The following is a 27,795-nucleotide window of genomic DNA, read 5'->3' on the forward strand; positions in this document are numbered from 1 at the left end:
GACTTGCACACATTGCCAGTGGGGATTATCTGCAAAACAACATTGTAGTCTAAGACTAGCTGTCATCTATGTGTGGAAAGCCATCTCTTCATGTTTTGCAATAATGGCGTTTTTTTTTTTTTTGTATTATCCCAGGGGGGTTTGACAGGGGTTTCAGTCTGTTTGGAGGATCACATCTGTTATCAGATAGTGAGACGTCTGCTGATAATGTGCAGTTTTGAGATATCTGCAGAAAACGAAAATGACATACACCCTTAGAAATCATAATCCCACAAAAATCAGTCAACCGTGTCCAAACCTGAGCTCAGTTTCACAAAGCAACACAATGTTTCCCATTGTCCTGACGGAAAGAACTTCAATCGACCTTAACGTACACCAATAAGAATAAGCATGAAGCTAAAGTTCTTGAGGATGTGTTTAATTTGTTTTTCCCTTTTTACATTTTATGAAATATAATGACACACCTCAATAGTCACTGTATGCTGCACGGGTTTCAATTTCATATCAAGATGATTGACACGGTTGTTGTATTTTAAATAGTAACAGTGAACAGACACAGTGCTGTGCATGACAAATACTCTGAGACTGAACGACAGCTTCTCAGTTATTCTCTTGATTTAATGAACCAGCTTCAGTTCTAAATGTATTAAAGGATTTCAAGTGAAAGGCAGAGTCTCTCGAGCTACAGTACGAACACCTTTGGATTTTGCCTGCGTTTAATCGTTTCCGTAAGCTTATAAGCTATTTTAATATCCTAAGAGCATTTGGTCTTAATTGGTTTAAGGTGTCCTTTGAGGTTTTCCTGTTTTCATTTTCTCCGTATACCAACAATGCGCCAATGAAAACCTGTCTTGACTGGCAGATCTGATGGCATTCATCCTTTAACAAAGTGAAACACTTTCTACTCAGGGTCTGTCCCTGTACCTCCCCTCACTGCCCCTGTCAGTCCCATCTGAAGTCATGTCCTACCATTTCGTAAAACTTCACGTTGAAAGGCCTATAAAAGTCTCGCAGTTGCTCAATGACCTCTTGGTCGATCTGCACGTGTGTCCTGCCCTTGGACTTGCCGAGGCAGCGAGGAAGGCTGCTGCTCTCTGGCTTCTTCAGACAAGGGAAGCCTTTTGTTCGGTTGAAGTAGAAGTGCTTGTCCGTGATAATGCGCTTGAGGCCCAGGAAGTCCTGCACGCGGCCCAGCTCGCCGGCCGGGTCTGTGATGAGCCGCTCGCCGCTTACAAAGTGGATCTGCGAGAGCCGGAAATACTGAAGCCAGTTTTCCAAGTGCAGGATGTACATACCGATGCGTATAGCATTCCAGGAAGTGTCCACCTCCCCCTGGCTCCGATTCTTGAAGGCTAGCTCCTCAAAAGTGGGAATGTCAGGCTTTTTGGACAGTGTCTGAGTGTAATCTGAGATGGCTCGTGTAACAGGGTTCCGCACCACCACTATGAGCTTGGTCTCATGTGACATGCTGGCAATACGTCGTGGAGCCTCCCGTGTCACAAAATAGCTGGGCGTTTTCTCCATGGTGATCTGACTGTCCAGTGTGCGTGGCATTAGGCCTCTAGATGGGTTAAAAGAAAGGGCACAGGTTAATGAGTATGTTTCTACTTAATTTATTGAAAGACTTACTGTAAAAATGTTACAAGTTAAATGACACAAGCATTAAAAAAAACATAAGAAATGTCTTTAATATGCTTCAAACATCTGGGTTTATTTTGGTATGGCCAAAAAGATGATTCATGTGTGTGGTCTTAAACTTAATAATCACATACTACCCTTAGAACAGACCCTTTGACTTTGCTTAATTTTTTATGCCCACGTTTTCATGAAATTAAATCAACTACACCAATAAATGTGTAGTATGTCAGAAAACATACTAAAAACCTACGGAAATTATAAGCTAAGACCTGAGAATGTGAATTTAGCCATTCTACGCGTTAAGGTACACCACATTATCACTGATGTATAAAAAGACAAACTGTGGTGGTTACATCATTAAATGGTTAAACCTGTTAACAAATATGTGATGAAGCCAACAGGCTTAATGCTGACTGATGAAGAAGACAAAGGTCAGTATCTGGCAAGATCTGAGGTTTAACAGTGTAGATGGATGTGGATTCACTATTCGGCAAACTACAGGTCACTGTTGTCCTTTCTATCTATGTGTTATTACTGATTATTAATGACTATTAATGTATTAACAACATAATTAGTAACTTAATATACATACTGTAAACAATTTATATAAATCTTAAGAAGTGTAGTCCTATTCTAAAATGGTGCAATTTAAGTAACGTTTGCTCATTGTCAAATTAAGTATCTGGATGTAATTATTTAATGGATTTTCTTTGAGTGGATTTTCTTTGAATCCCATAAGTGTATTTTTAATTAGGTTTTTGAGTGAATACTGACCTACATGCTCTGAACAGCAGTCAAAGCTTTAATATTGAATGTTTGTCAATAGCAACTACTTTACACAAACTTTTATCTACCATAAAAATAATGTTACATACTTCTTAAAAGGACCGTGACCCTGAAATTGATTAAGTGGAAAAGATGATGATGATCATGATGATGACTTCTTAAAAGTTACATAGCAATGAATGTGAAGAAATGGTGTGTGGGCTCACTTGATGAGATTTTAATATTAGTATAAAAACACAGAAGAACTTTGAGGGATATTAAACGTGTGTAGGCTACTTCATGAAAAATGACACTTCATCACATACTTGCCATCACATACTTTTTCACATTTCATATCACACTTCAGACTGAGCTGTGAAACACCACTTCTTAACAAGCGACTTACAACAGACTGGAGCTAACACATTCATACAATTCAGACATCTCGAAGCAACACCTCTCCTCAGTGCCTCCTCTAAGTTGGGTATTAGATAAGAATGAGCTGTGGTCATTTCTTTAATTTGCTAATCTCAATCATACATTTATAGCATTCAGCCAATATGTAAAAACGATAATGATAATTTGCTCTTCAACTGTTCTAGCAGTAGCAGATTTTGAGAAACCACAGAGCTGTCCAGCATTCTCAGAAACAAAGGCCAATATTCCTGATGAATGGTAAAAATAACACTGACATTTTCCCCTGGAGTTGTATTTTGAAAAAAGGAAAATAAAGAGGATGGAGTAAAACGGTCAATGCACATAGGTGCAAGTCTCAAAGTGACAAATCATGATTCTGTTTTGGTCACAAAATCTAAACACACACACACACACACACACACGCACAGAAGCTTTTAATACTTCCAGCCAATATTTCCAGTCCCTTATCTCCCGAGTGAGTTTGATGCTGAAGGGCATGGGGGAAATTATCAAATCTCAGCCACATCCTGCACTCCTGGTCATAAATCACCATCACCTGCATTACAGATGCACAATGGAGGAAAAGGCTTTGGGAAATCTAGGACACGTGAAATAGGTCATTATTTTTGCAAGTTTTCCTGGAGAAACCCATCAAATCCTCCAACTCCAGAGTTGTTCGGACTTGAACTCATGAACTACATAAGGAGAAATCCAATCAGCCATGGTTGTTCTTTTGTTGTACGAACCGATCTGCCTTGCTTTTTCTTTCCCCCCACAGACTAGCACTGCAGCAGTTAGTTAAAAAAAAAACATCTGACAGGGCATGGTAGGCTTTTGTATTTCTCACCCGGAAATCGTATTCCTTCTATATCACAACCCGGAAATGATAACACCCGGTATATTTTATTTTTCTTAGAATTTCACTGTAGACAAACCACAGTGAGGAAGGCATCACATAAGATGTGAAGATTGAATTGTGTCATCACTCAAAAAAAAAAAATTCATGGATCACAGCACTAAGCTTGAGAATTTTGAAACATATTATGTTTAAGGATCGCTACAATAATTGATCAATTTTGTACTTTGCTGTGAGCAGATGTCGGTTTGATGTCATCTTTTTAACGTTTTAACGATTGAACGTATTTATTATGCTTCAAAGCACATTTCTCTTTTATTCTGTAACATAAGTGTATGATTATAAAATCTAACTTAATTAATAAAATAACTGTATTAAGTAAGTCTCATCAAGTACGCAGCCAACTGAAAGCAGCAGGTGTCACAGACCGGACTTAACACTTAAACTGAGTTTTATTACAGACTAATATAAGAGCTATTTTCATGCTATTTCATAAAATAAAAATCCATTACACACCAGACTATGACAGCATAGACATTTCTTTATGTTCCTTATGTACAGCATTAATAATGGGATTTGTGGTCCATTTTACATTCCTTTTTACACTTTTCCTTTTTTACTGCTCTTGTGAATGTCTTAAGCTGCATTTACAAATGGACTTTATATGCAATTAAATCAATGTCAATATGTTAAGTCAAGCTTTTATTGCCATGGGCCTGTATAGTTGACAGCAAAAGAATTTGTATCTTATTAGCACAGAGCAATAATACAGATTAATATTATATTGACTGACTCATAGCTGTGAAAGCAGGGGTCAGAGAATAACCTCACGTTTCCATCAGATGTGAGTCATTCCTCGTTTTTAATGGGCTTTCCTGGGGTAGGAAAGACTATAAGTTACCTCCACAGTCTCAGAGATATTGATCCATTTAGCTTGATTTATGATTGGTGTTCTGCTGGCCAGGGTGTCTCAGTTAGCCTTACTAGTTCAGGGCCAGAGGCGAACATTAATCTTACACAGAATGGAGCGGCGCCTCTCCTCCAAACAGCTTTACTGTGTATTTAAATACATGCCACCAATCATAACTTTATGTTGATGGAATGCACATTAAAGTGGCATAATCAGCCTTGTCTCTCTCACTGTTCACCCATCGTAAATGTACCCTTGAAGGATAACTGTGTTGTTGTGACATCGCCCTGAGTTTTATTGCCCATTTTGTTTGTGATTTATCTTAATGGACTGGTTTAATTAATCTAGCCATTTCTATAAATCATAACATTGTGTTTATATTCATTTATCTGCAATGTATTATAACCCAAAAACAAGTTGTCAATGTGTAGTTTTATAGAATGCTTTCTAAATATCAAAAAGAAAAAAATGAATCCAGCTGTGGTTTTAGTAAGCTTTAAAGGAATATGTAGCATACTAAAACCTTAGCTACATCATGTAACAAAATTATCTAAATTAGCCATGGCACAGAACAGCATATTTGGAATCCAAACACCATGTTAGCCAAACATTCCAACTCAATTTATCTCTTTCCTTGAAGCATTATTGTCAAGTAGTACACTGTTCTGTTCATAATGAAAGTGAAAGACGTAATTAATTATCTGAAGCCATATTGAATTCTAATGTTTCTACTATCTGTTGATTGGAAAACCAAACGAAATAAAGGTGCTAAAAATGGTATACTCAACAGAATTAATGGCGGTCCTAATTTGATCCATTTTTTTCCACTGGTCTTGCAGATAAATATCATTGTATGTGACATTTTGTTTAAAGACTCATGGCACCTATGTTTAACTATGTCAAGTAAAACTTACACAGTACACAGAAAAACAGCCCAGCAGTGATTTTAGGTGATGAAGGTTCAGTGTATAATAAACCTCAGGAGATCTCAACAAGCCAAATTATATACACAGACTAAGTGGGGTTTTTAAGGGGACAATCAAGTTCTGCAAAATGTTTATAATGTGGTCATCATTTTATTTAAGAGTCATAGTCCATGGTCCATGAACACACTTACTTTCAGTGCTAGTTGGCATGTTAACAAACAACTGTTCCACCCGAATTCATGTAACACTGAAGATAATTAGCTGTGACCAAACATCAGCCCAATGTACTTAGATGCACCGTGAAATGATATTGAAAATCATTATTATCATCAAAAAACTTGCCTCTTATTTATGTCTACAAAATACATAAGTTGAGCTTCCACAAAAAAAATGGGGTTGTCTCCCTTTATGCTGAAAGTTTTTGTTGGATTTTCACACTTCATCTCAGTTTATTCATGACCAGTTATTACCCACAGGCAATGGCTTCTCCACACAGTGCCGTCAGCCTCATGGTGGTTTTGGGGTGACTGGGGTTGGAGGCTGGGAGTTTCAGACCTCTGACCCAAAAATATCAGAAGCATTGTTGGGCACTGAACTTGCACAGCAAACAATAAAACAGAAACATCTGAACCATTTCTAACAGGTAGTTTGCTGTTGTATAGCTATATGATCAGATAAAAAACAACTTGTGTGTAATGCAATAACAAGATTCACAGCATGGAAATAGTCAATTTAAATTTTTATTTCTAAAAACACAAAAATTATAAAGGTCAAACATCCAGTGAGTAAGTGTTTTCAACTGTAAAAGATTTCTAATTTGAAAAAGCAGTCATAAAAAGACAATGTCAGGTGTTACTTCTTCAGCATTCAATGAAACAAAAAAGTAATTTTCTCTCTTTTTTTGTTTTACCTTTAATTTGTTTCAATGAACTGAAGACCATTAGTGTCAGAATACTGTTTTTGAATGTACAAAAAAAAAAAAAAAAAAAAAAAAAGGTTAGTCGATTTCCATCACTGGATGTTCTTGGTAATAATCAAGTGGATATATAAATAAATGCATCAATTAATGACTGCTAAAAATCTGTATTAATTAAAAAATAATTCACTTATCAGGGAAGTGCAGAAGGCTCAATGTTCAGACCTTTTTATCATTGCCTGTGGAAATAGCTTCTTAATTTTGAAGTTGGTCTTTCATAGCAGTGAGACAAATTAATTCCTAATTGAATTCCTCCATCAACAAGTCAGACAGTAAACAATTACTGTCATCTTTTAAAATGAGCAGCTTCATGAGATAAATACCTCTCCAACAATTACTTTTAAATCCTACAGAGACACAAAAATCTGTCCTCATACTGTACCTTTGAGACCTGCGCAAGGAGGGGATTCCTGATGGATGCTATCACCGGCTTTTGCTTCTAATAAAGATTGACATTCCAATTCATCCGAGGGCTTACTCAGTTCATTACTTCAGACGCATCTACCACCTTAATGTAATGAGGACTGACACTGGGCCATGGTCTCATATTACATCTCAAAGATACACCGGCATTAATTGTCTGCCATTTATTTGTCCTTGTCCCACACACCCACCTACTTTCCTGTCAGTTACAGGGTTTGGCTTGTGCAAGTTGGACAGTGGTATGAATGGGACCTGCTGACAAGGTCATGTTCACATATCAATGAGAAAAGAGAGATGTGACCTCAGTGTATAGGTGTGGTCACGTCAGACCGAAGCTGATGTGTTCCCCAAGAAAGCTCATGTCCAGGACACTGAACTGCTGTGTTGCAGAGAACTGTATGCTGTGCTTTACAGAGGACACTGTGTACGAGCATAGCTTTTTTCAACAATAACATTTTGCAGCCCTAAAAAGTCTAAGCTTACACTAAATTGGGTGGAAAATTGAATGAACAAACATAATTGGCTTTGTAGTTTAGTCAATTATTAAGCGTAATCCTTAATGTAGCACATAACTATCACATTACATATGCAAATTATTTTTTCTAAGTAGAAACACCATTTACAGAGAACACACTACACATTTTGCACACTGATTTGCACAATATAGCAAACTGGAAAATGTGGTCACTGAAAAATCTACAGTCATATAGACACATACAGTTGGAGCAACATAAAAACATTTGGGAAATAAAGTCTAATCTGATACCATTTTCATTTGTCAAGTGCTCTGGTTCTCTCAGATTTCTGGGCACTTTTTGAAGTATGCTTTGAGTCATTGTCCTGCTGGAAGACACATAACCTCTAATACAGATCTGGCTTTCTGACACTGGGCCCTATACTGTGCTCTAAAACATGTAGTTTTCAAATTTCATGCCATGCCATGCACAGTCAAAGCATCCAGAGCCAGATGTGACAAAGCAATATATAAACATCTGTGAACATCTGCCATTTGTAAAAGCTACAATGATTTGCTCTCAATTTTGGTCTCAGCTGTCTACACTAAATATTACTAGAAAGACTGTGGCTTCCTCAGGCCAAATTCAGACAATTGTATTTTTCTGTGTTAGCAGTAGTGTCTTCTTGCATCTTCTATACTAGCATCCCTTATCTTTCAGATGGCGAGGGATAGTGTGAACTGACATTGTACCCTGTGAGCTTATTTTATTTTATTTTTTTGTAAGTTGATTGAATGTCTTTGACCACCATTCAAACAAACCTACCTTTAATGTGCAGTGAGACCAGCTACAATGCTATGGGCTGTAAACATTTTAATGAGATTATTTACAGTGGACTCAGAAACTTTAATATCTCTGGTGATGGACTGGCTTCTCCACACCTTTGATTCTCAGTGCTCAGTGTGGTATGCATGGACACAAAGACTGAATCCACTTTTCTCCATTAACCTGGCCGAAAGTGTGACTTCAATATTGCCAGCACTTATTACTTGCCACATGGGAGTTTAAATGCAAATTAAAGCCGTGTTATAAGATTTAAATGCAATTATTTCTTACAATTTTGAAAAAGTACCAGTTATTTTATCTAGTCCACTTCTGGATGCCTGGAAAACAATCAGACGACTTTTGTTACTCATCTTTTTTCTGTTGTTCCAATGCAAACAACAGAAGTAAAATATGAGTAACAGAACATGTGTAATTGCTACAATTTGTCTAGGAGAAGTGAGGGAGCCATTGCAATGTCAAATTTTGTATTTGGTAGTTAGATGCCTTTTATTTAAAAGTGGCACATCCACAGGTTCATGGATGTAGAGAAATGTGGCAGTCTGATATGTCTGTGCTGTTGTCCTGCTGCTGTCACACCTTCACTCAAGTTTGTTTACGCTAAGCAGAAACTGTCCAATTTTAGGTACACTTCCAATTAGGCCTGCTGAAGCAACAGTTCACACTTCAGTTTTATTTTGTTCATTCATTCATGAATTCATTCATCTCTTCGAGCCATTTAATCCTGATCAGTGTTGCATTGGGTTTGGCGCCTACCTGGAACAAATTTATTGCAAGGCTGGCCAGGGCACTAGTCCATTGCTGGGTATCCCGCACTTACCCAGGCAGTAACACATTCATATCGTTGGACAATTACACACAGTCTATCTTCTCACCAACCTGATTTTTGGATTGTGGGAAGAAGGTGGAGCACCCAGAAAAATGACCAAGACATGGGGTGAACACACCAAACTCCTCAGTGAACTGTCCAACGTGGGTGGCAGTTCCTTCTATGAAATATTTCTGGTACACATGTGACTTTGAGTAGTGTTAAATGGCCACACAGCTTCAGAACTGAAATGTCCCACCTGTGGAGTGCCCACTATAATGCCTCATTCAAACTCTGATAATTGCCTTGTCCTGTGCACGCTGGGCAATCTTAATCTACATATTGTTATCCCATGACTTTTCACTTCTCAGTGTATATAATGTTGTAGAATTCTAAACCTGCTTGTCATTCTGAAGTCAGTATCATGCCCATAGAATCAACTTTATGCATGAGTATGTTTCTATGAGACAAACACCTGGTGTTTTTGAAAACACAGACTTGTGGAAAGCAATAATTTTCCAAACCTGATATGTTTGGTTCTGTGCACATTTATTCATCAGTCCCAATGTGAATATTGCTACAGACATGCCATGGTGGTCTTCTAAACCCCTTATAAACCACTAAATCACTGGTCTGTTATAGTAACAACTTAAAGTATACGTTGTTACATTGTTATACCATTGTATTATAGCACTGTGAGAGCAGCTATCATTTCACATTGGACTAAAATTTTGGAGAGGTAATTTTCTTTTTTTTTTTTCAGACATTCTTTCATGCCCTGGCCCTGTCCTATCCTGTCTTGTGTTTGTTTTCCCCACCCCGTGCTCTTTTAGCACATGGCTGTTTGTTGTTGTTCTTGTCTCCACCCTAGTTCCACTTTAGTGCTGCCCTCTCTCTCGTCAGTGTCTCCACATGTGCCCTCTCGTTATCAGTCTCAGGTGTTCCTTGTCAGTGCTTTGTATACATATACCCCTTTGGTTGCTGTGCTCCCTTGTCGGTTCTTGTGTGCGTAGATGTGTGTTTCTGTGTCTCTGTGTTCATACGTCTACCCCTGTTCACGGCTGTCTGTTCAAGTCGTCCTGTCAAGTCCTGTTTAGTTTATGTAGTTTATTGTGTTTGGTTTTGCTGTTGGTTTGTTTTGGTTTTGTGTAATTAAAATGATTCCTTCCGTGTACGTTCACCTCCTTGTCTTTTCCTGCCCAGCCGTGACAATCAAGCTTAGACACATTTTTAAACTGACCTTTGTTGCAATGTAAAGTTGTACAAGCTATTTCAAGTAAAGAGCATGCTGTGAAGTAGCTAAGTGACAGATTAGTGAATGCCTGAGCTATTTGAAATTATAGTAACATGTTAAATTTATGCCATGGAAATCTTCATACAATTTTGATCATAAAAAGTAAGCATCACATATAAATGTGAATTATGTTATGGGAATAAGGGCATCAAAAGCAAAGAGCAGATTTAAAAAGGAATCTACACTGAAGCCTGATGCTTCTCTGACATTAAAAGTTTGCAAAGACACTGTAATTTCTTGTAGAACTTGGAACATATTACTTTCCTGTATATTCCAATATATTACTTGTACTGGCAGTAATGCTGTAATGTAATACCTTACTTTGTAAAAAATTATCTTGCAAATCTTTTTTTTTTAACTCTCTTTACAATAATAATAATTTGGAAGTGTACAACTCTTCAAGGCTGGAACACAGACAATGTACATGAAAAATATGCAACCAAAAGCACTAAATTATCATTAATAATTCTGTCACTCTCCGATTTATTTTCCTCTTTTTGTTTTAATGTGCTCTGTAGGCTATGTCATGTCTTGAGACTGCAGGGGTGAGCTGAGGTGTAGGTGTACAGATTTGTGAAATTTTGTTGTTGCACGCACTGTTGCCCAAGGGACCAAAGTTTATTTAATGTTTCCTTTGTAGATAAAAAAAAAATATGAAAGTTGCTGTGTCTGGAGTGTAGCATACTTTAAAATATGCTGGAGTATACAGCACATCCATCGAGACATGATGCATTTGTAAAGATACAGTTCCTCCTCACTCACACCCTGCAGATTACCCTACATTTTTACTAACTCCATTTCCAAAAAAAATTGGAACACTGTGCAAACTGTAAATAAAGCTAAATGTAATGTAGGTAGTGTCACAGTCACACAGCTCCAGGGGCCTGGAGGTTGTGGGTTCGATTCCCGCTCCGGGTGACTGTCTGTGAGGAGTTGGTGTCCACGTGGGTTTCCTCCGGGTGCTCTGGTTTCCTCCCACAGTCCAAAAACACACGGTAGGTGGATTGGTGACTCAAAAGTGTCCATGGGTGAGCGAATGTGTGTGTGTGTGTGTGTGTCTGTGTTGCCCTGTGAAGGACTGGCGCCCCCTCCAGGGTGTATTCCCGCCTTGCGCCCAATGATTCCAGGTAGGCTCTGGACCCACCGCGACCCTGAACTGGATAAGCGCTTACAGATAATGAATGAATGAATGAACTACAGAGATAATATTTCAAACGTTGATAGCTTTTGAAGCATGTTGCTGGCATGAAAATGGGCATATACTTTATATTTTTCAAAAACCTACAAATGTAATAAATGTTCAGTTTCAACATTTACAATGTTATCTTTGTTCTACTTTCAATCACATATCAGGTTTTAATGAACTGCACATGGCTGCATTCTCTTGTTATTTACATTCATATTTTGGCAGCTATGGATATAATGTTCATCATCTCCAGAGTCTAACACTGTCAATAGCAACATATGTATGTTGTGATGTTCAAAAACATGTCATTAAAAGTATAGCTGGGAGAACAAATGCAAAGTTAAAATTCCAAAAGTAGGTGATGAGTTTTTTTCACAGCACAACTCAAATTCTAGTAAATCTAAAAAAATCTAGTCTTCATTCTCTTCCTGCAGTCACAGCAGACAAAACACTTTTTGATTTGCTATGTTTAAGTACAAAAGCTTTCTTACCACCAGTCAATTGCACTGTACTTTAGTTCCCTGGACATTAAAGCAAACAGTCTTGGTGAAACACACAGTGTTGCACTGGCCTGCTCATAAGCAAAATACTGGCTTGGGCTCCGGTCACTAATCATTAGTCACTCGAGCTTCTGTTGCTGCTTCAAAAGCAGCTTTTCAGAACTTTGTGCTGGCACTTGCTCAAATGAGTAAACATGGTGCAAACGTGTTACATATGCTGCAGGTGCATGGAGCAGATGGTTAAAAGATGAATAAGGCTCTTTCACACACAATTAAGGCCACATATACTGTGGTTTTAAATCATCTTGTTGTTTGGTGACACCAAATCATTCATTGTGTTGGCCATAGCCTTAGATTGAAACTAAATCTGCAGTATTAACTTTCACACCTTAGTCAAACTAAGCACAGACTGAGTCATTTAAAAGGTACTGCTTTCAGTGTGAAATAAGAGTATAACTTTGATCTGAAACAAACTGTTGGTTTTATGTATCTGATAAAATTCTATTCAAATATTAAATGCAGGTACATGATGTAATGTCAAAACAGTGTTTGTACATTTGCACTAGTATTTGTTAGTTCCATCCACATAGTGTCTACATCAGTTTGATGTTGTGCAACAAGTTTTCTACTTTGAAACAAATATAATTTTTCACTTAAAGTAACCTTAGGACCACTATTCAAATTTACAATGGTGCGATTATTTATTGGGGCCATTGTGTATTGGCTGACTTCGCCATAGTCATTTTACATACCACGTATGATTAAGGCCATGTTAAAATGTGACCTTGTCTTGTGTTTGTGAGCAGTAGTGCCTATTTGCAGTGTGAAGATTAATGCTGATTTCCTCTGTGATATTTAAATACTGTCACACCTTCTATATCAATTTTCATTTATTTGCTTGAGTAATTTACATCACAGCTGCCTGGTGAGGTTATCTATTAAAGTCAGGGCACATTAGTGGTGTGACTCTGACATTTTAATCGTTCTGGTAAAATTAACACTGTCTTGAAGTAAATCCTAACATGGTGTGGCTACGCTGCAATAGGTTTATCATGCGTTTGGAGAAATGTGTTAACGTCATGATTAAACAACTTGAAGCAAAGGTAGGTTTTTAGTCCATCACCAGGGGACATCTACAGCACTCACAGGATTGAGCAAAATACAAGTCAGCTTTCACGTTCCACCTTAAATGGTGTGGCAGGTACCTGTTGGCGCATGCTGCACAGTGTAAGGTGGAATATCAGATCTGGCTAAGACAAAGCAGACCTCATGAGGTTGTGAGAACTAGTATTGTATTTTTGTTGGTGTTGTGGCTGTGAGCTGGGGATAGTTTTCAAACATCTACAAGAAACACATCAAAACATTCTAACAAGACATTTTGAACAGGAAGCTGCTTTCTGTATTATCCTGAAGTAGTGTAATAGCAAGTATTGGCTCATAAGCAGCTTTTTCTGCAATGTTCAGTCAAATTCTTGCACTTTTCTGCCTCATGAACAGTTTTTGGTTCTTGACACAAGCTCCATGTGGTTTGTCAGATGACATGATTTTGAGCAACCATTAATGAGGCAAACCACACACTTTATGAGAGCAATTGATAGAGCTCCCTGTGTTTAAAATCCCTTCCTGCCCTGCATCTGAAGTTCACACCATGGCGTGACATAATTTGCATAAAATCTATTGGCCTAAATCCTTTACACTCACTGGCCATTTTACAAAGTACACCTTCCTTGTATCTAGTCTTTGTAGTTCATACTGCAGTTAGGGCTGTGCCATATCATATAATTTGTGATAATATCGTCATAATTTTTAAAATGATTGAACAAAATAAAAAAATTATGGTGACGTTCTGACTTGTTTATGTAATGACATCATGCAGGTACACACAATACGACATAAGCTCTTTATATGAGTCATTTAGTCAAAGTGAAATACAGAGGAAAGTGGCTCTAAAATGAAGGAATTTTTCCAAATAAAGGGGAGTGTCACTTCTGATTGTTTTAAATTGTTACATTGGTAGTAAAAGAATGCTTTAATATTAATGTTTCAATCATTTTAATAGTGTTCTTGAAATTAATAAAAAGTATTTTTCAGTGTTTAGTCATATCGCCAAGAATATCGCTATTGCCAAAATACCCTGAAATATCGTGATATTATATCGCCTACCCCTAACTGCAGTGACACTGATGTGGCAGTGGTGTTAGTGTGTGTTGTGCTATGTGAGCACAACACACTCTGTCAGACGGCTCTATCTTGATGGTCCTTGTAGATGTAAATACAGAGACAGTAACTTATCTGATGCTACACGTCTTGTGTTGGTCTTCCTCTAACCCTTTAACCGTGGTCACTGAATGCTGTTGGTTTGAAATTTTCCTTTGGTGGACTGTTTTCCATCCAGCAGTAATACTGAGGTGTTTTTTTTTTTTTAAGTGGAGTTGATAAAACAGATGAGTGTATATACAGTGGGACAGTAGATTTAATACATGTTGTTGCAACAGGTAGAGTCGCTGTCATACAGCTCCAGGACCATGGGGTTGTGGGTTCAAGGTCGCCAGGTGTTCTAGTTTCATCCCACAGTCCATAAAGACACATTGGTAAGTAGACTGGCCATGCAAAACTCTCCATATGGTCTGAGTGTGTGAGTGAATGTGTGATGCTCTGTGATGGACTGGTCCCCATATAATGTCTGTTCCTGCCTTGTGTCCAGTGATTCTAGGTAGGCTTCTGACCCACCAATACCCTGATAAGCGGTTATAGACAATGAATGAATGAGTTAAGATACAAGGCTAGGGAGGTGTAAAACCCACTGGAAAAGGGAAGTGGAGCAGTTTTGTAGGCGCTATATATTTAAATTTGATCTTGAACCAGAAAATTAATTCCCAGCTGGTTCTTCAGTGTGAAACTTGTGCGAGATAAAGAAGCTCCAGAAAGAGCACGGAGCCTCAAATACAGTGTTATTGTGCACCAGGGCTGAATGGGGTAATTTGCAGTGTGTTATATAAACAAATAAAAGGCATTATACCACAGTTAGTTCCGACCCTGCAATGTGATTGGCTGAGAGTCTTTCCAGGCGTGCCACTATTACACGATAATGGCATTCTGACCGAAGCCCTTCAGGTATCACTCCTCAAAATACATATAACCTAGCAATGATGCCAGTGCTTACAAGACAGAACTGTGCCTGGACTTTTTCACCCAACAGTGATCCGGTTCATTTTTTTTTTCCACACACATTTTGAATAGACTTATTGCCAGTGGACCATTATCTGATTTCTGATTATTAAATTAAAAAAAATCAGAAATAAATAAAAAGTAACTGTCTATGTCTATGTGGTTTCTGTGCTTGTGTTTAACTCCAGCCGAGGCAAGTCTTTATTCTCCGCTTTCGTTCACCAGCTCAGCAGCACGGCTCTGGAGCAATAGTCCTAAGTACTCACTTTTAACTGAAACACAGTGAACCTAGCATCATTTAGTGTATGATATATATTATTATGATCTGTATCTGCAGTAAACAATGGTCAAACCATGACATTTTATTGACTTGATGCACTTATTTCTGCTTCTATCCTGATTTATACAGAGAACAGCTTGTTTCCCAGCAAATCTGGTGTGAACACTGACAGCTCACTGGAGAGAACCAAAGTTCAGAAATCCTGGATGGGTCCAACATCGGACAAGTTAAAGATCCATTGTTCATTGAAAAGAGCAAAAAGGAATGTGTGACTGATTGGAACTATTCTACCCCATGGAAGGTTGATAAAAAAAATTCCACTGTTTTCTTTAAAATCTTAAAGCCTAATAATAAACGGCGATAATGAACTGTGGTATAATTGCAATAATACACTCAAGGTTCGTGCTATAGCGTGAGATACTAGCACTGGTGGACTGATCTTCAGTGCCAATATCTCACGTTATAGCACGAACCTTGAGTGTATTATTGCATAGATAAAAACAGGAAAGTGCTGCATCTTTGTGTTTTCTGGGGCTGTGTTAAGTGTGACACAAGGCCTGTTGGCTGCTTTTCTCCACTGTTCACAAGCTCAGCGGGACGGCTCATAACTCAACGTGCTATAAACTGGAAAAACCATAACACTTTCCTTACTCTGTTCATTTATCGATGGCTCTGGTTCTGGTGCTGAATTCAGCCACAGCCATGTTGTAACCGAGCAACAGTTCAAACCCCATTGATGACGTATCCTTGGTTCCCATTGAAACTAAACACGAGCTGGTTCACTGGAGATCATCAAAAATACTGAATGGAATCAGTTCAAGAACCACTGTTCTTTTGTTGGAAAAGGGTTAACAGTGTATGTGGACATGCACAGTGCACAATGTACCTTGATGCCTCCAAATTGCACATGAACAATTTAATCTTCAATTTCTAAAAACTGCAGCTTATCATTCAAACGGTGCACAGCCCTGCCTGTTAACTGTCAAATAATTTAGCTGCCAACAAGTTTGTGATAAAGCAGAAATTTAATTGATGAATAAACTGGGGTGTTGATAATCGAAATGTATCCCACCAAAACAAATCAAGGCTAAGGAAATTAAGTTTTTTAAAATGCTAAAATTGATTGCATGCAAATGCTGCAGCTATCACAGAATATTTAGCGCGGAGTGTTCTCACTTGCTTCCTTTGAATCATGAGACTTTAAATGGTGTTATTTTGAGGGTAAACTCTTTTATAGCACATTTTTGAGACTTATGTCTCTGTCTAACTGCTGTATCAGCTACAACAGATTGTTTAAAAAATTCTCTTGACAAATTTGGGTCCTCAATGTTTTAACAAAAAGATTTGATAAAGAAAAACACATTGAACAGCTCTTTAAGGAACCCAAACCATGGTTATTGTATGCCATTGCTTGAAATAACCCCTTTTCACATGATTTGTAATATAATAAATTAAATGTGCTGGTGAAATCTTTTTGTTTCACACAGAGGGTCTGCAAATTAGGACCTTGTAAGAATTCAAGTCTGGCCTCTTGGCCAACAGAAATGCCTCCCAAAGTCTGAGGTAAAGGTCAGTTTTGGATGCGCGATCAATATAAGCTGACCTCAAAGCCTTCTCCTGATGGCGTTCAAGTAGATAGGGGAATAAAAATATTCTTGTAATCTTCACTTAGTGTTTGCTCAAGCAGCTTCAGCCTGGCACACCTGTCCCCTGATGCTTTACACAGATTCTGTGTGAAATCTCCCCAACCGAGGTAGGAGAGTGTTTGTGCTTCATCCTTTAATATACTCCTCTGTGAAGCCGTCTTTTAACCAATTTATGCATGGCTGCTGACTTGCGTTTGCTTTGGGCTTATGCTTTCAAACACATAGTGATCCTTTCTAGTCTCCCTACAGGAAGCTCCACAGAAATCTAATGGCTCAATCCCAGACGTATTAAGGTTAACCTTGGCATATTTGGATAATGCTTGCTTGTAGGCTCAGCAATATTGCATTAACTGCAGTCCCTTCGAACCGCTAACAAGATAACGATGACAGTGTTTCTACATAATTAATCCGAGCCTCATTGTGCTAATGAAAGTGCTTTATGACGAGGTGGAGGTTTGGACAGTAATGTTTAAGACGCCACTGATTGGTATTTAAATTGGAAACCATCAATCACGGCCAGACGGCAGAGACAGGCTTACACAATGCCCTCCATTTCCGGTAAAGGAGCAGACGCTAGCCATCAGCCACACTAATACTGAGCCTAACAATATCCTGTACTAAAGGTGCAGTCTTACAGAGGATTAGGAAAACATCAGAAGTGGTCATAATTTACTCTGGACAATTTGCCTGCCAGCAATTCTACACATGTCCACATTTCATCAGTAAATCCTCATTAAGCCTGCATCAGTGTCTAGTCTCATCAAGTCTTTATGCAGAATCACAGCTGATCAAGCCAAGATACAAAATGCCAGATTTTCCAATCACATGCGAGCAGTCTTTCCAAACATGATGCATTTTTCATAATAACTGAGCGTTTCAATTCCCCCTCCTTATCATATCTGTCTTTCAGCGCAACAGTACCTACATCTGTGGGTTTTACTTCCAGTACTCCATACTCTGTCACTTCAACCTGCCTTTTGCTGTAGAGTGCAATCACTTCCAATCATGAGATTTTAAATACTTATTTTGTGTTTAACCTCTTTATTTCATCACATGTTCAATGCTCATGTCTCTATCTAACAGCTGTGTCTGCTGCAGTTGTTTGAGGTGTCTCTCGACAATATGCATATTGCCATTTAAAATAAAAAGTTGGGAATAATCATTGCCAATCTGGTGCCTGCAACTTGTATACATTAAGTAAGTCAAGTGCAGTATGTCCTTGTTTAGCGTAGTCCTCAATCATGCCTAAAGAAGAGAAGCATTTAGTATTATGTTTTATCTTCAAACACACTAGCAATATATGTGCAGTTTCTTTAAAGAAACACACAATGAAAAGCTTTTTCAGGGAACCAAAAATTGTTATTCTGTAGCATTGACTGAAAGTACCATTTTTAAGAATGCTAAAATATTTGTAATATAACGAATAAAATATGCTGCTGAAAAATATTTGCTTCAGATAGAATCTCTGCAAATTAGGAGCTTGTATGAATTTAACTCTGCCTCTTCTACCTGTGTTTTGCATTAGTGCGGCAAACACTTAAATTATGCATATAATGCTCAAGAGCAAAAAATGTATTTACAATGATGTTTGTAATATACTCACATAAATGTGAATACACTACCATATAAGCAGCTTGTTGAAATTTTGATTGAATCATTGTGCTCAAATCGACCAGAACCTAGACTTGAATTGACAAATCGCAAAGACATAGGTTCTTTTATATGTGGAAAAAGCTCCAATAAACAAAGTCTCAAATAATCCCTGAGCCAGTGAACAAACTAATTACTAATTGCAATCCACACTCCATGGCCTGATAAGAAGCAATGACTTAATTCTGGCTCCTCTGGAATACATTAGCTCATTAATATTTCATTCACTCACATTTTCTTCGGGGAGGATGTCTGACCATTAATCACCAGCTGCTGAGCCTGGAGGAAGTCTCGCAAGAGTTAACTAAAAATCACTCAGACAGCCTCTGAAACACAGCAGTTAGGTAAGCTATAACACTAATATGACAAGGAATGTCGATAATATGACAATGTGAATTAGGGCTTCTTCAAAATGACCAGTCATAAAGCTCTCATTATTAATACAACAGATTCACATCAGCCACATTCCTGTTGAATAATACATGGCAGACTCCATACAGATGCGCTTTAGTACAAGGTGCTTTTGCAACTCTCCCACCAGCGTATATAGATTTTTTTTTTATTATTGTATAGATTGCATTTTAATTGAAACATATGAAACCACACAACGGCGGGCTGTTGGCATCATTGATCTGTCCAGATATACTGAAAGCAATTAGATCACTGCCGGCTCCAAAATAGACTGCAAGGCTAGAGTGCAGTGGCAAACTGAGTGATCATTTTTCCTCACACTACACTGTGGTGCATCTAGGCTCAGCAGAGAAAAAAGTACATGCCGACGCTGTAAGGTTTCATGGGTATTTACTCAAAGAGACTCCTCCTCAACAGATACTATAAAAAGATTAAAAAAAAAGAGAGACTTGTCAATCCGCAAACTCATTTGTGTCACAACGAATACGTCTTTTCACTCTTCAGCAGCACTATGATATTTTTGGTCTCATTTACTTCAGCTATGTTCTCTGCGAGGGGAAGCTCTCAAAAAGGTGATGTCTGATGGATGATGGATGGAATTCTGTGCAGGCTGGACCCACACACTCATGCTTCACAGTGCTGGGTGACTGTACAATACCACCCTATGACACTGACTCACAATGCAGTGAGCTAATAGAGTATCTAGAAACTATACAGTGGTGGGATGGTGCCCTTATAGTGATACAAGGAGACTATCTAGATGCTATGTGCTGCATGGAATTTAGCACCTCAGAGATCTAACTCTGGAATGAACAAAATTAATAATAAGTTTATTTATAAGCAAACAGACTGGAATCTTTACAATTGTTTCTATTTATTATTATTACATAAAGCCTTTGATATGATATGAATTACGTATTTATAGGTGTCATTTTCACCGAATTTGACTTATAAATTGAAACAATTCTGCCATTAAAATGTCTAGGTAGGTAGAACACAACATTGCTATACTTTTCAAACTGCGTAATAAGCTTAAAAATAAACTAAAATCAAAAATATGTAAATGCAAAAATATACATATCAAATTTCCCCTGTTGTACACCATTTCTCCACCTCAAGTTTCCTTCTCTTCAATGCAGGTTTACCCTATTTATTTGATTAGTGCCACCACATGGAGTAACCTAGCAGTGACTTTAGTAAGTCAAACTGGAGTCATAGGAAGTTAACAGTGCCTACATTTTAATAAATACATTGATATTAGACCCCACATAATGATAATGTATCGCAAAAGAAAACAATACAATATTTCACTGTGTCAATAATTTGTCCCACCCTTAATATATATGAGCCTAATTAAGCTAACCAGAATACGACTTTCCAGCGTAGTGCTCGCAAATTGCAAGAGAACAACATGGACGAACTGGAACACAGGTTCACGACACAAAAGAAGAACCTTTTTTATCGTTAAATCAAATTCTGTGCATTTATATCTTGTTAAATGTTCTACTTTATTTGAAAATTCCACAAAATCATCCATGATTTTGGTGATGCAGGAATCATAAGGCCCTATCTATATTTTGAAATAAAATATGTTTCAAATTGAGATGTTAGTCAATAAAACATTTGAAGGTAATTTTAGACAAGGTGCCAGAACATTCTCATGCATCTCTTTTCTTATATTTTACATGAAACCTATCCTCCAACAATGACATATTTCATGACTTCGGGTACCATTTTACAATTTTCACAGAAACTTAATCGAGTTGGTTTGGTTGTGCATGAGAGCTTTTGTCTCCTAGAATGGACTATATTAATCTTTTATTTCAAAAGGCATACAGAAAATTGCTTGCTTCTGAAGATAATTCTTGGAGGCAAAAAAGTGAAGAGAGTCAAAATTCCTCTCATTTTCTGACAAAGAAACAGCTCCTAGGATGGTCAGCCGGCTGCATGCTCTCCAATGAGCTATTCTATGAACTGTCATTGTTTCAGATTAATTAACTGCGGGTACACTCTATTGCATTCTTTTTCTTTCATAAGGCAGGAAACTATATAAATAGCCCACTTTTACTCAGGACATGTCAGCTTAGCTGAACTTTTCATTCTGTTTACTTGCGTCTTTGGAAGTTTTTCTCTTTTTTTGCCTTTCCTCCTCTGCTGGTTTAAAAGGCTCATTGCAAAGCTGCAGGAAATAATGGGAACATTAGCATGGCATAATGAGACGAAGCCTGGCTTTACTCGTTGTGAGGCAGAAATGCAAATGGCTGGCAGGCCACCTGAAAGCAGCCAGAGCTGTGCATTAATGCCTGCACTTACTTGTCTAATGCTTGTGCTCTGAGTGCCACCAAGCCCCTTCATGAGACACGATAGAGATTCATTATGTATTTACTTACCGCACTAACAATCTTAGACAATAATACAGGCTGCATGCTAATAGCAGTTGTGTTAGAAGTACTGTGATATTGCCATAAAATGAACATTGACATGACATTGTCTACACTACCATGAACATCTCTTATACTATATATTTTTTTCATATTTTTGAACACAAACTGCGGTCTTAATTAGATCAGGGTGAATATAGGAACTTGCCATGAGCTACTAAGACATCCTGTGGTTAGCCTCCAGAGTCACTCAGAGCAAACTGTATTCAGCCATAATCCAATCCATCCCATAATAGATTCCCATAGGTAGACATCCCGAGTCTTTGAGTGGCTCATGTTTACCTCCGGCTTCCGCTGATGCCACTCGGCCCTAATGAGTAATTTAAGCTAAAACCCACTATATCAAAACATCCCAGCACTCGGGCCTTTTCCTGAGGGACATATCTATGGGAGAGTTGTGTTGATAATTAATGTTACAGTAAGTTCTCCAACTCTCATGGTTCTACTGGGATTAGGAATTCCCATTAGTGATGGCGGCAGGCTTGCTCACATGTTCGCAGAGGAACATGTATTTTTCCCTACTAAATGAGCTTCGCCCAACTTTCTGTCCTCGTCAACCTCTCTTTACTCCAGCGTTTCTCCCCTTCGAGCCAATTAATGGTGGACCAGGAGGAAATTCTGGGCCGCAGCAAATGTTAAAAGGCCTCTCTCACGAATTGAGCATTTCTCTGGAAATCTACTTGAAGTGCCCCTGGCTTCAGTAAAAATCAATAGATGCCCTTTAAAGTTTAGATAGTGTGTTGACGGAGGTAATTGTTTTATTTCATGATCCGATGGAAAATAGAGCCAATGGGATCTGGAGTGTCTGTGAAATTGTTTGTGGTTGTGAACGAAGTCCATTTCTGAGTCCAGGTAGGTTAACTGATAATCGGGAAACTGACTGGGATAATACCAATGAGCCCATGTGGGCCGTACTCTATTCTGGAAATGCATTAATGAACATTGCAACATTTGTCCTACTCATCTCTCACAAGCTTTTTTGGTGGGAGCGGGCGGGAAAAAAAATGGTCCGTGTGCTCACAGACCTCAAAAATTAACCAAGCGACTCACACGTCGTCTTTGGGCATCAACCACTGCTTATGAGGACCTCATTATTTTAGATGTGGACACTGTAATACTAGCTCAAGGTAGCTCAGCACGTAGTTAAGGCTCATGAACTGCCTTCCAAGCAGTGCCCATAGAATTTAATGGATAGACCCTGTCATTAGCAAGACGGAAGTCAAATGAATAACAAGGCTCTAAAGCGAATTATTAAGGGAACTTTCTGAGGAACTTTTGAGTTAATCAGACAATCATCTTTTTCATTACTTATGGCCTTTATTGCAAGATGTCAAGAGCTAAAGTAAAATTGCTTTCAGAGAGGATTAGGAGAACTGTTTCAGTGTCTTGGCCTCCATGGCATTTTAATTAACCAGTCCACAAATAGTATTGATGGGTTTTGTGTGTGTGTGTGTGTGTGCACAATGATGACAAGAGTGTATCAAAGTAATTGCTAGGATTCTTTAAAATTCTAAGACTAAGCTTCCTCTGCATCTACGATGGTTAATGGTGTCTGTCCCCGTGACCCAGTCCTTTGCATGTGATGCATTAGTAATTTTTTCCTGAAACGTTACAAAGATTTAGTTAGGCATGCATACCAAATGAGCAAAGATTGTTATATGAGAACATTGCAGGGTTTCATTGCCACTGTGTGCTCGTATGTGATTAATATTTTTTATCTTTTCTAAAGTCATAGAGCATTGAAAAATTCTAATTTGTTTTCACCCTATCTCTCATGCCACCCACATTTCCAGATACAGTCGATATGCACATCTCACAAACATGTTTTCTCCTGTCACCTTCAGTGCAGCTGCCTAAGGATTGGCTCTTTGGCCCCTGTAAAAACACAAGTAGTGCAAAGTGTATTTCTGCTTGGGTTTCTAGACCACTGAGCAGACAAGAGTAGTCGGAAACACCTGCTAATGGCTAAAGGGCTCTCCCTCCGCTCTATTGTCTCTTGTACATTCCTATAGATTCTAAGTCTCAGGGGAGAAGGTGTGCACACTTGCACTCTCCAAGCCCGTGTTCTGTCTCAGCAGAGCTGTGATATGTATGTAATTACTGAGCCCTGAGCCGTAGGCAGTGTTGGTAGTGGGAGGTCTGCTACATTCAAACAGAACCTCTTACTCCCCAGCCATCATCCCATCTACCATACAGCCATGGTGCTCTCTCAGCTACCAGCCCAATGGCTCCCAAAGGCACAATTGAATGGCAGCCCATCAGAAAAGAAAGGTAGCTCCGATCCAGATCAGCAGCCAATGCTCAATATGAGGCGTGTTTTTTCTTGGCAGGGTTTAATGAAACTTTACGACTGGGCCAGAAAATAAAAAAGCTAGGTTGACCTTTATCTGTACATTTTCTTCCTGAAATATAACACCGCAATCATTCTGTGTCATTTCACCCCAGCTCCCTCAGCCAAGTTATCATCCTGCTCTCTGTATGTCTTCACACACACAGTTTCATCTCAGCAGTTGCAGTGTTTGCTCTGCTGAGTTTTGCAAATCTGTCTTCTCCTCCTCCCCCTGCAGCTATCCTCTGTCTTCTGAGTTCGACACTTCAGGCTAAAACACATATTTGTTTTTCTCCTTATTTATAATATTTGTAGATGCGTTTGCTGCAAATAAAATATATAACATACTGCAAAGATTTGGTTAAATGATACATTTGCTCGAATAATAACAATATCTTCCATCAATATCATATATTTGCCTTCTAAATAAATCTTACAAAAACATAAAAGGCAACATATGGAAAAGTAATGGCTTCTTTTATAATTTGTTGTATTTTTTTAATATGTTAAATTCACCACATAAAGGGAAAATGTGCAATACACTGATAAATGTTTCTTTAAAGCTTGTTGCCTGCAGAGAATTTGCAAATGCATTTTCACTTAGGAAAGCCACATATCATGAAATATTAACATCAACAAATCATGTCTTTGAACACCGTTGTCCAAATTGTATGCACATGTAATATGACAATATATTAATATTTCATTTTCAGATTCTTATAGAAAAGCTAGTCTGCAGTGATGATTGTTTTAATGTGTTGCTATATGTGAGAGAACAATGTAAATCTGTGAGATGTTTCTCACATTATATTCTCAGCCCTGGTCAGATCTGCTACTCTGCACTTACAAAGATTCACATCAAAAGCCCTGCCCTCTTAAAGACAAGTTTCCCCCTTAAAGACAAGCACCCTCCTCCCCACTTTAAAGAGAAGTCACCCCCTCTTAAAGATGAGTTTGAGGTGTTGCCCCAAGAGAAAATGTCTGCCATAAAAACAAGCTCCCCTTTTAATGACACGTTCACCCCCTTCCACGCTCAAGTACAATTTCCCCCTCTTCTAGACGTCTTCTGAAGAAGTCAGGCTCCCTCTGTTAAACACTGATCCCACTTCCTAAAGGTTAGTTCTCCCCCTTTGAAGATTCCCCCCACAAGTTACCATTTTGAGAATTTCCCCTTGTAAATGACAAGTTCTTGCTCTTGAATTTCAGGACCCCACCTGAAAGAACAGTTCTCCCTCTTAATGAAATGTCCCACCTCTTAGACTAGTTCCTCTCAGAAAGCAACAGTTTCAGCTAACTCCCCCCGTGTCACCTCTGAGCAGAAGGACTTACCTGTACCAGTCCAAGCCTTTGTCGTAATTTCTGTCAAAAAAGTGCGGCTCGGTGCCCACCGCGCGCACGTCCGGGTGAATGCGAATGAACTCGAGCACGGCTCTCGTGCCGCCCTTCTTCACGCCCACGATCAGCGCGTTCGGTAACTTCTTGTTGCCGTAGCGCTGCGCGCTCGTGCCGTTGCTCACTTTGAGGCGCACGGAGTCGTGGCGCCCGCTGATGTTACTGCTCCCGCTGCTGTGCTCGCGCGCGGGACTCGCTGCCGCCGCCGCAGAACCTGCCGATTCTCCGCGGGGCTCCGGACTCTCCACCGCACAGAAAGGAGACTTCTGCAGCAGCTTCTTGGCGCCGGCGCTCTCCGCGCGCACGCAGCCATGCTCCTCAAAGGCGTGCAGCCGCGGCATGACTGTGCCCGAGCAGAAGAGCACGCTGTAGCATAGATAGGAGAAGGAGAGCGAGAGCGTGAACACGAACACGAACCTTCGGCTCAGCTTGTTGGAGGGCGGCACGATGCGGCTGGACAGGACTCTATATGCCATGTCTCCATGCGGGAAGAGACGGCATGGTGTTCGCTCCGAGGTCTTCAGGCGCCGCGGCGAACCACTCTCCTCACTCCGTCCAAACACGACCCCGAGAACTCCAAACCGCTCCCCAACACTGTAACGACATCTCCTCACAGGGTATTCTTCCTTCGTTGATAAATTAGTCCAGCTCCTAACCTTGAAAAACTCCGTCAAACTCGAAGAATGAACACAGTTGCGCCGTTTCCTGACAGGGATATTTCTGGTGGCACATCAGTCCAACTCCGGCAGTCGCTAATAAAGAATGAAAAGTGAAGGAATAAAACCTGCAGCGCCATTTCCTACAGTAGCGGCTCCTGCTGAGGTGTTAGTCCGGCTCCCGCAGTTGCGGAAAAGGCGGGAAAACTCGAAGCTCTCCATTTCGCGCTGTGGTTCTCTGAGAGGGACTCGGTGTTTGTGTTGTTGAACAGCTCAATCTGAAAACTAGCCAACGTCAAGAAAATAACCACTTTGAAGTGTTTATTCCGGACTTTGGGTCTGGTGCCCGCTACGTCAGTGTTCCTCTTCGCCGCTCACTCGTATCGTGGAGCCGTTAAAGCCGGGAGCGCGCACCCCTGGGTGAATTTCCCGCGCGCTGATCAGACAAACGTCTCCCGCCGGACACACTAATCCGAGTTGGACACGTCCATTTGTGAAACGCTCACTGTTCTCCTTCTTCGCCTCACTCACGCACCCCTCCTGCTCCTCTCCTCCGCTCATGGTGGGCTTCTCAAACTTCTCGCGAGTGACGCGCCGCCTGCTCGACATTTAAACGCGGCGCCTGACGTCACGCAATGCTTAAAGGTGCAAACGCTCGTGAAGCGGCGACACGTCCACATAGAACAGGACAGCAGAACGGCCAAACCTTTACCTGGACACATGAGAACGGTGAACTGACCAGCGGAAGTCAGGGAGGGTGATGAGAGGAAAACTGAGACCAGCTTTATGGATTCACACAGGCTCCTGTAGACTTATGTAGGGCTATTTTTTCATCTTGTAAAAGTAGCCCACCTTTCTGGAGATACTAGGTTTTGTTCCCAGGCTGGTTGATTATCATTTTATTATTGGTTATTGATTATTGATCGATTATTAACAGTATTGTTTATCAAACACTGATTATATTTCAATATCAACTACACTGCCTTTCAGCCTTTTCTTCAGTCCCTAAATCAATCTGACCCACTCACGTTGTGTATGTTTCCACACAGACAGAGGCATGTATCAGACATGGAGCAAATACAGTCTCTTGAATGCACAAGTACACTCAGTTCCATATGCAGGTGCAATATGAAAAAAAGGTGCAAGGCCTTCAGCCCTGGTTCCTCTTGGCCTTTTCTGTTTGTGTTCTTAGCTTCATCCATAGGATGATCTTCGTTTGTAATTTCTATATCAGCAAGAGGACCATTTCAGAGGGTGGAAGGCTGGAAATGAAAACTTGCACTAACACTTACTATAAATCCTTTATTCATTTTAGATTTATAAGCCATTGATTGGAATACATGATATGATATAATACCTTATTATGTTCTTACAACACTACATATAACAAGATTATATGGCATCTTTATATCAGGCCTCATATTCATTGACCATAATGACCATAACATTTTTTTGTTTTATTTCAATAATTTTGTGTATTTCACAGATTAGACAGTGTATTTATTACTGTTTATTATTGTTATTTTTTTATTTTTTATTTATTTTTGAAGTGTTTTTTTTTTTTGGCATTTTCTAAATGCCCAAGCATTCATTTTGTAATATAAATATACAAATAATCACAAATGAACCAGTGGCACAGCAGACAGTGTCTGTGGGGTCCTGGGGTTGTGGGTTTAAGCCCTACTCCAAGTGACTGTGAGGAGTTTTATGGGTTTCAGACCTGAAAGTACATCTGCAGTAGGATGGAATCATGCCCTTATTAGGAGGAAATCCAGCTCTACAACAGAAGCACTGCTTTGTTGTATACTAATTTAAACCAGATTCA

General features: G+C 39.3%; 1 protein-coding gene across 1 annotated transcript; it reads right to left on the minus strand.

Moving 5' to 3' along the window:
• hs3st2 (heparan sulfate (glucosamine) 3-O-sulfotransferase 2) lies at positions 1-26,537 on the minus strand. Its single transcript, XM_066674804.1, has 2 exons — positions 25,252-26,537; positions 1-1,561 (listed from the first exon to the last, which is right to left on the minus strand). Exons 1-2 carry the CDS (start codon positions 25,788-25,790, stop codon positions 943-945), a joined length of 1,158 nt encoding a protein of 385 aa, XP_066530901.1. The 5' UTR covers positions 25,791-26,537; the 3' UTR covers positions 1-942.
• Between the last annotated feature and the right edge of the window lie 1,258 nt (positions 26,538-27,795).

This window comes from Hoplias malabaricus, chromosome 6, assembly GCF_029633855.1.
Source record: "Hoplias malabaricus isolate fHopMal1 chromosome 6, fHopMal1.hap1, whole genome shotgun sequence".
Lineage (NCBI taxonomy): Eukaryota > Metazoa > Chordata > Actinopteri > Characiformes > Erythrinidae > Hoplias > Hoplias malabaricus.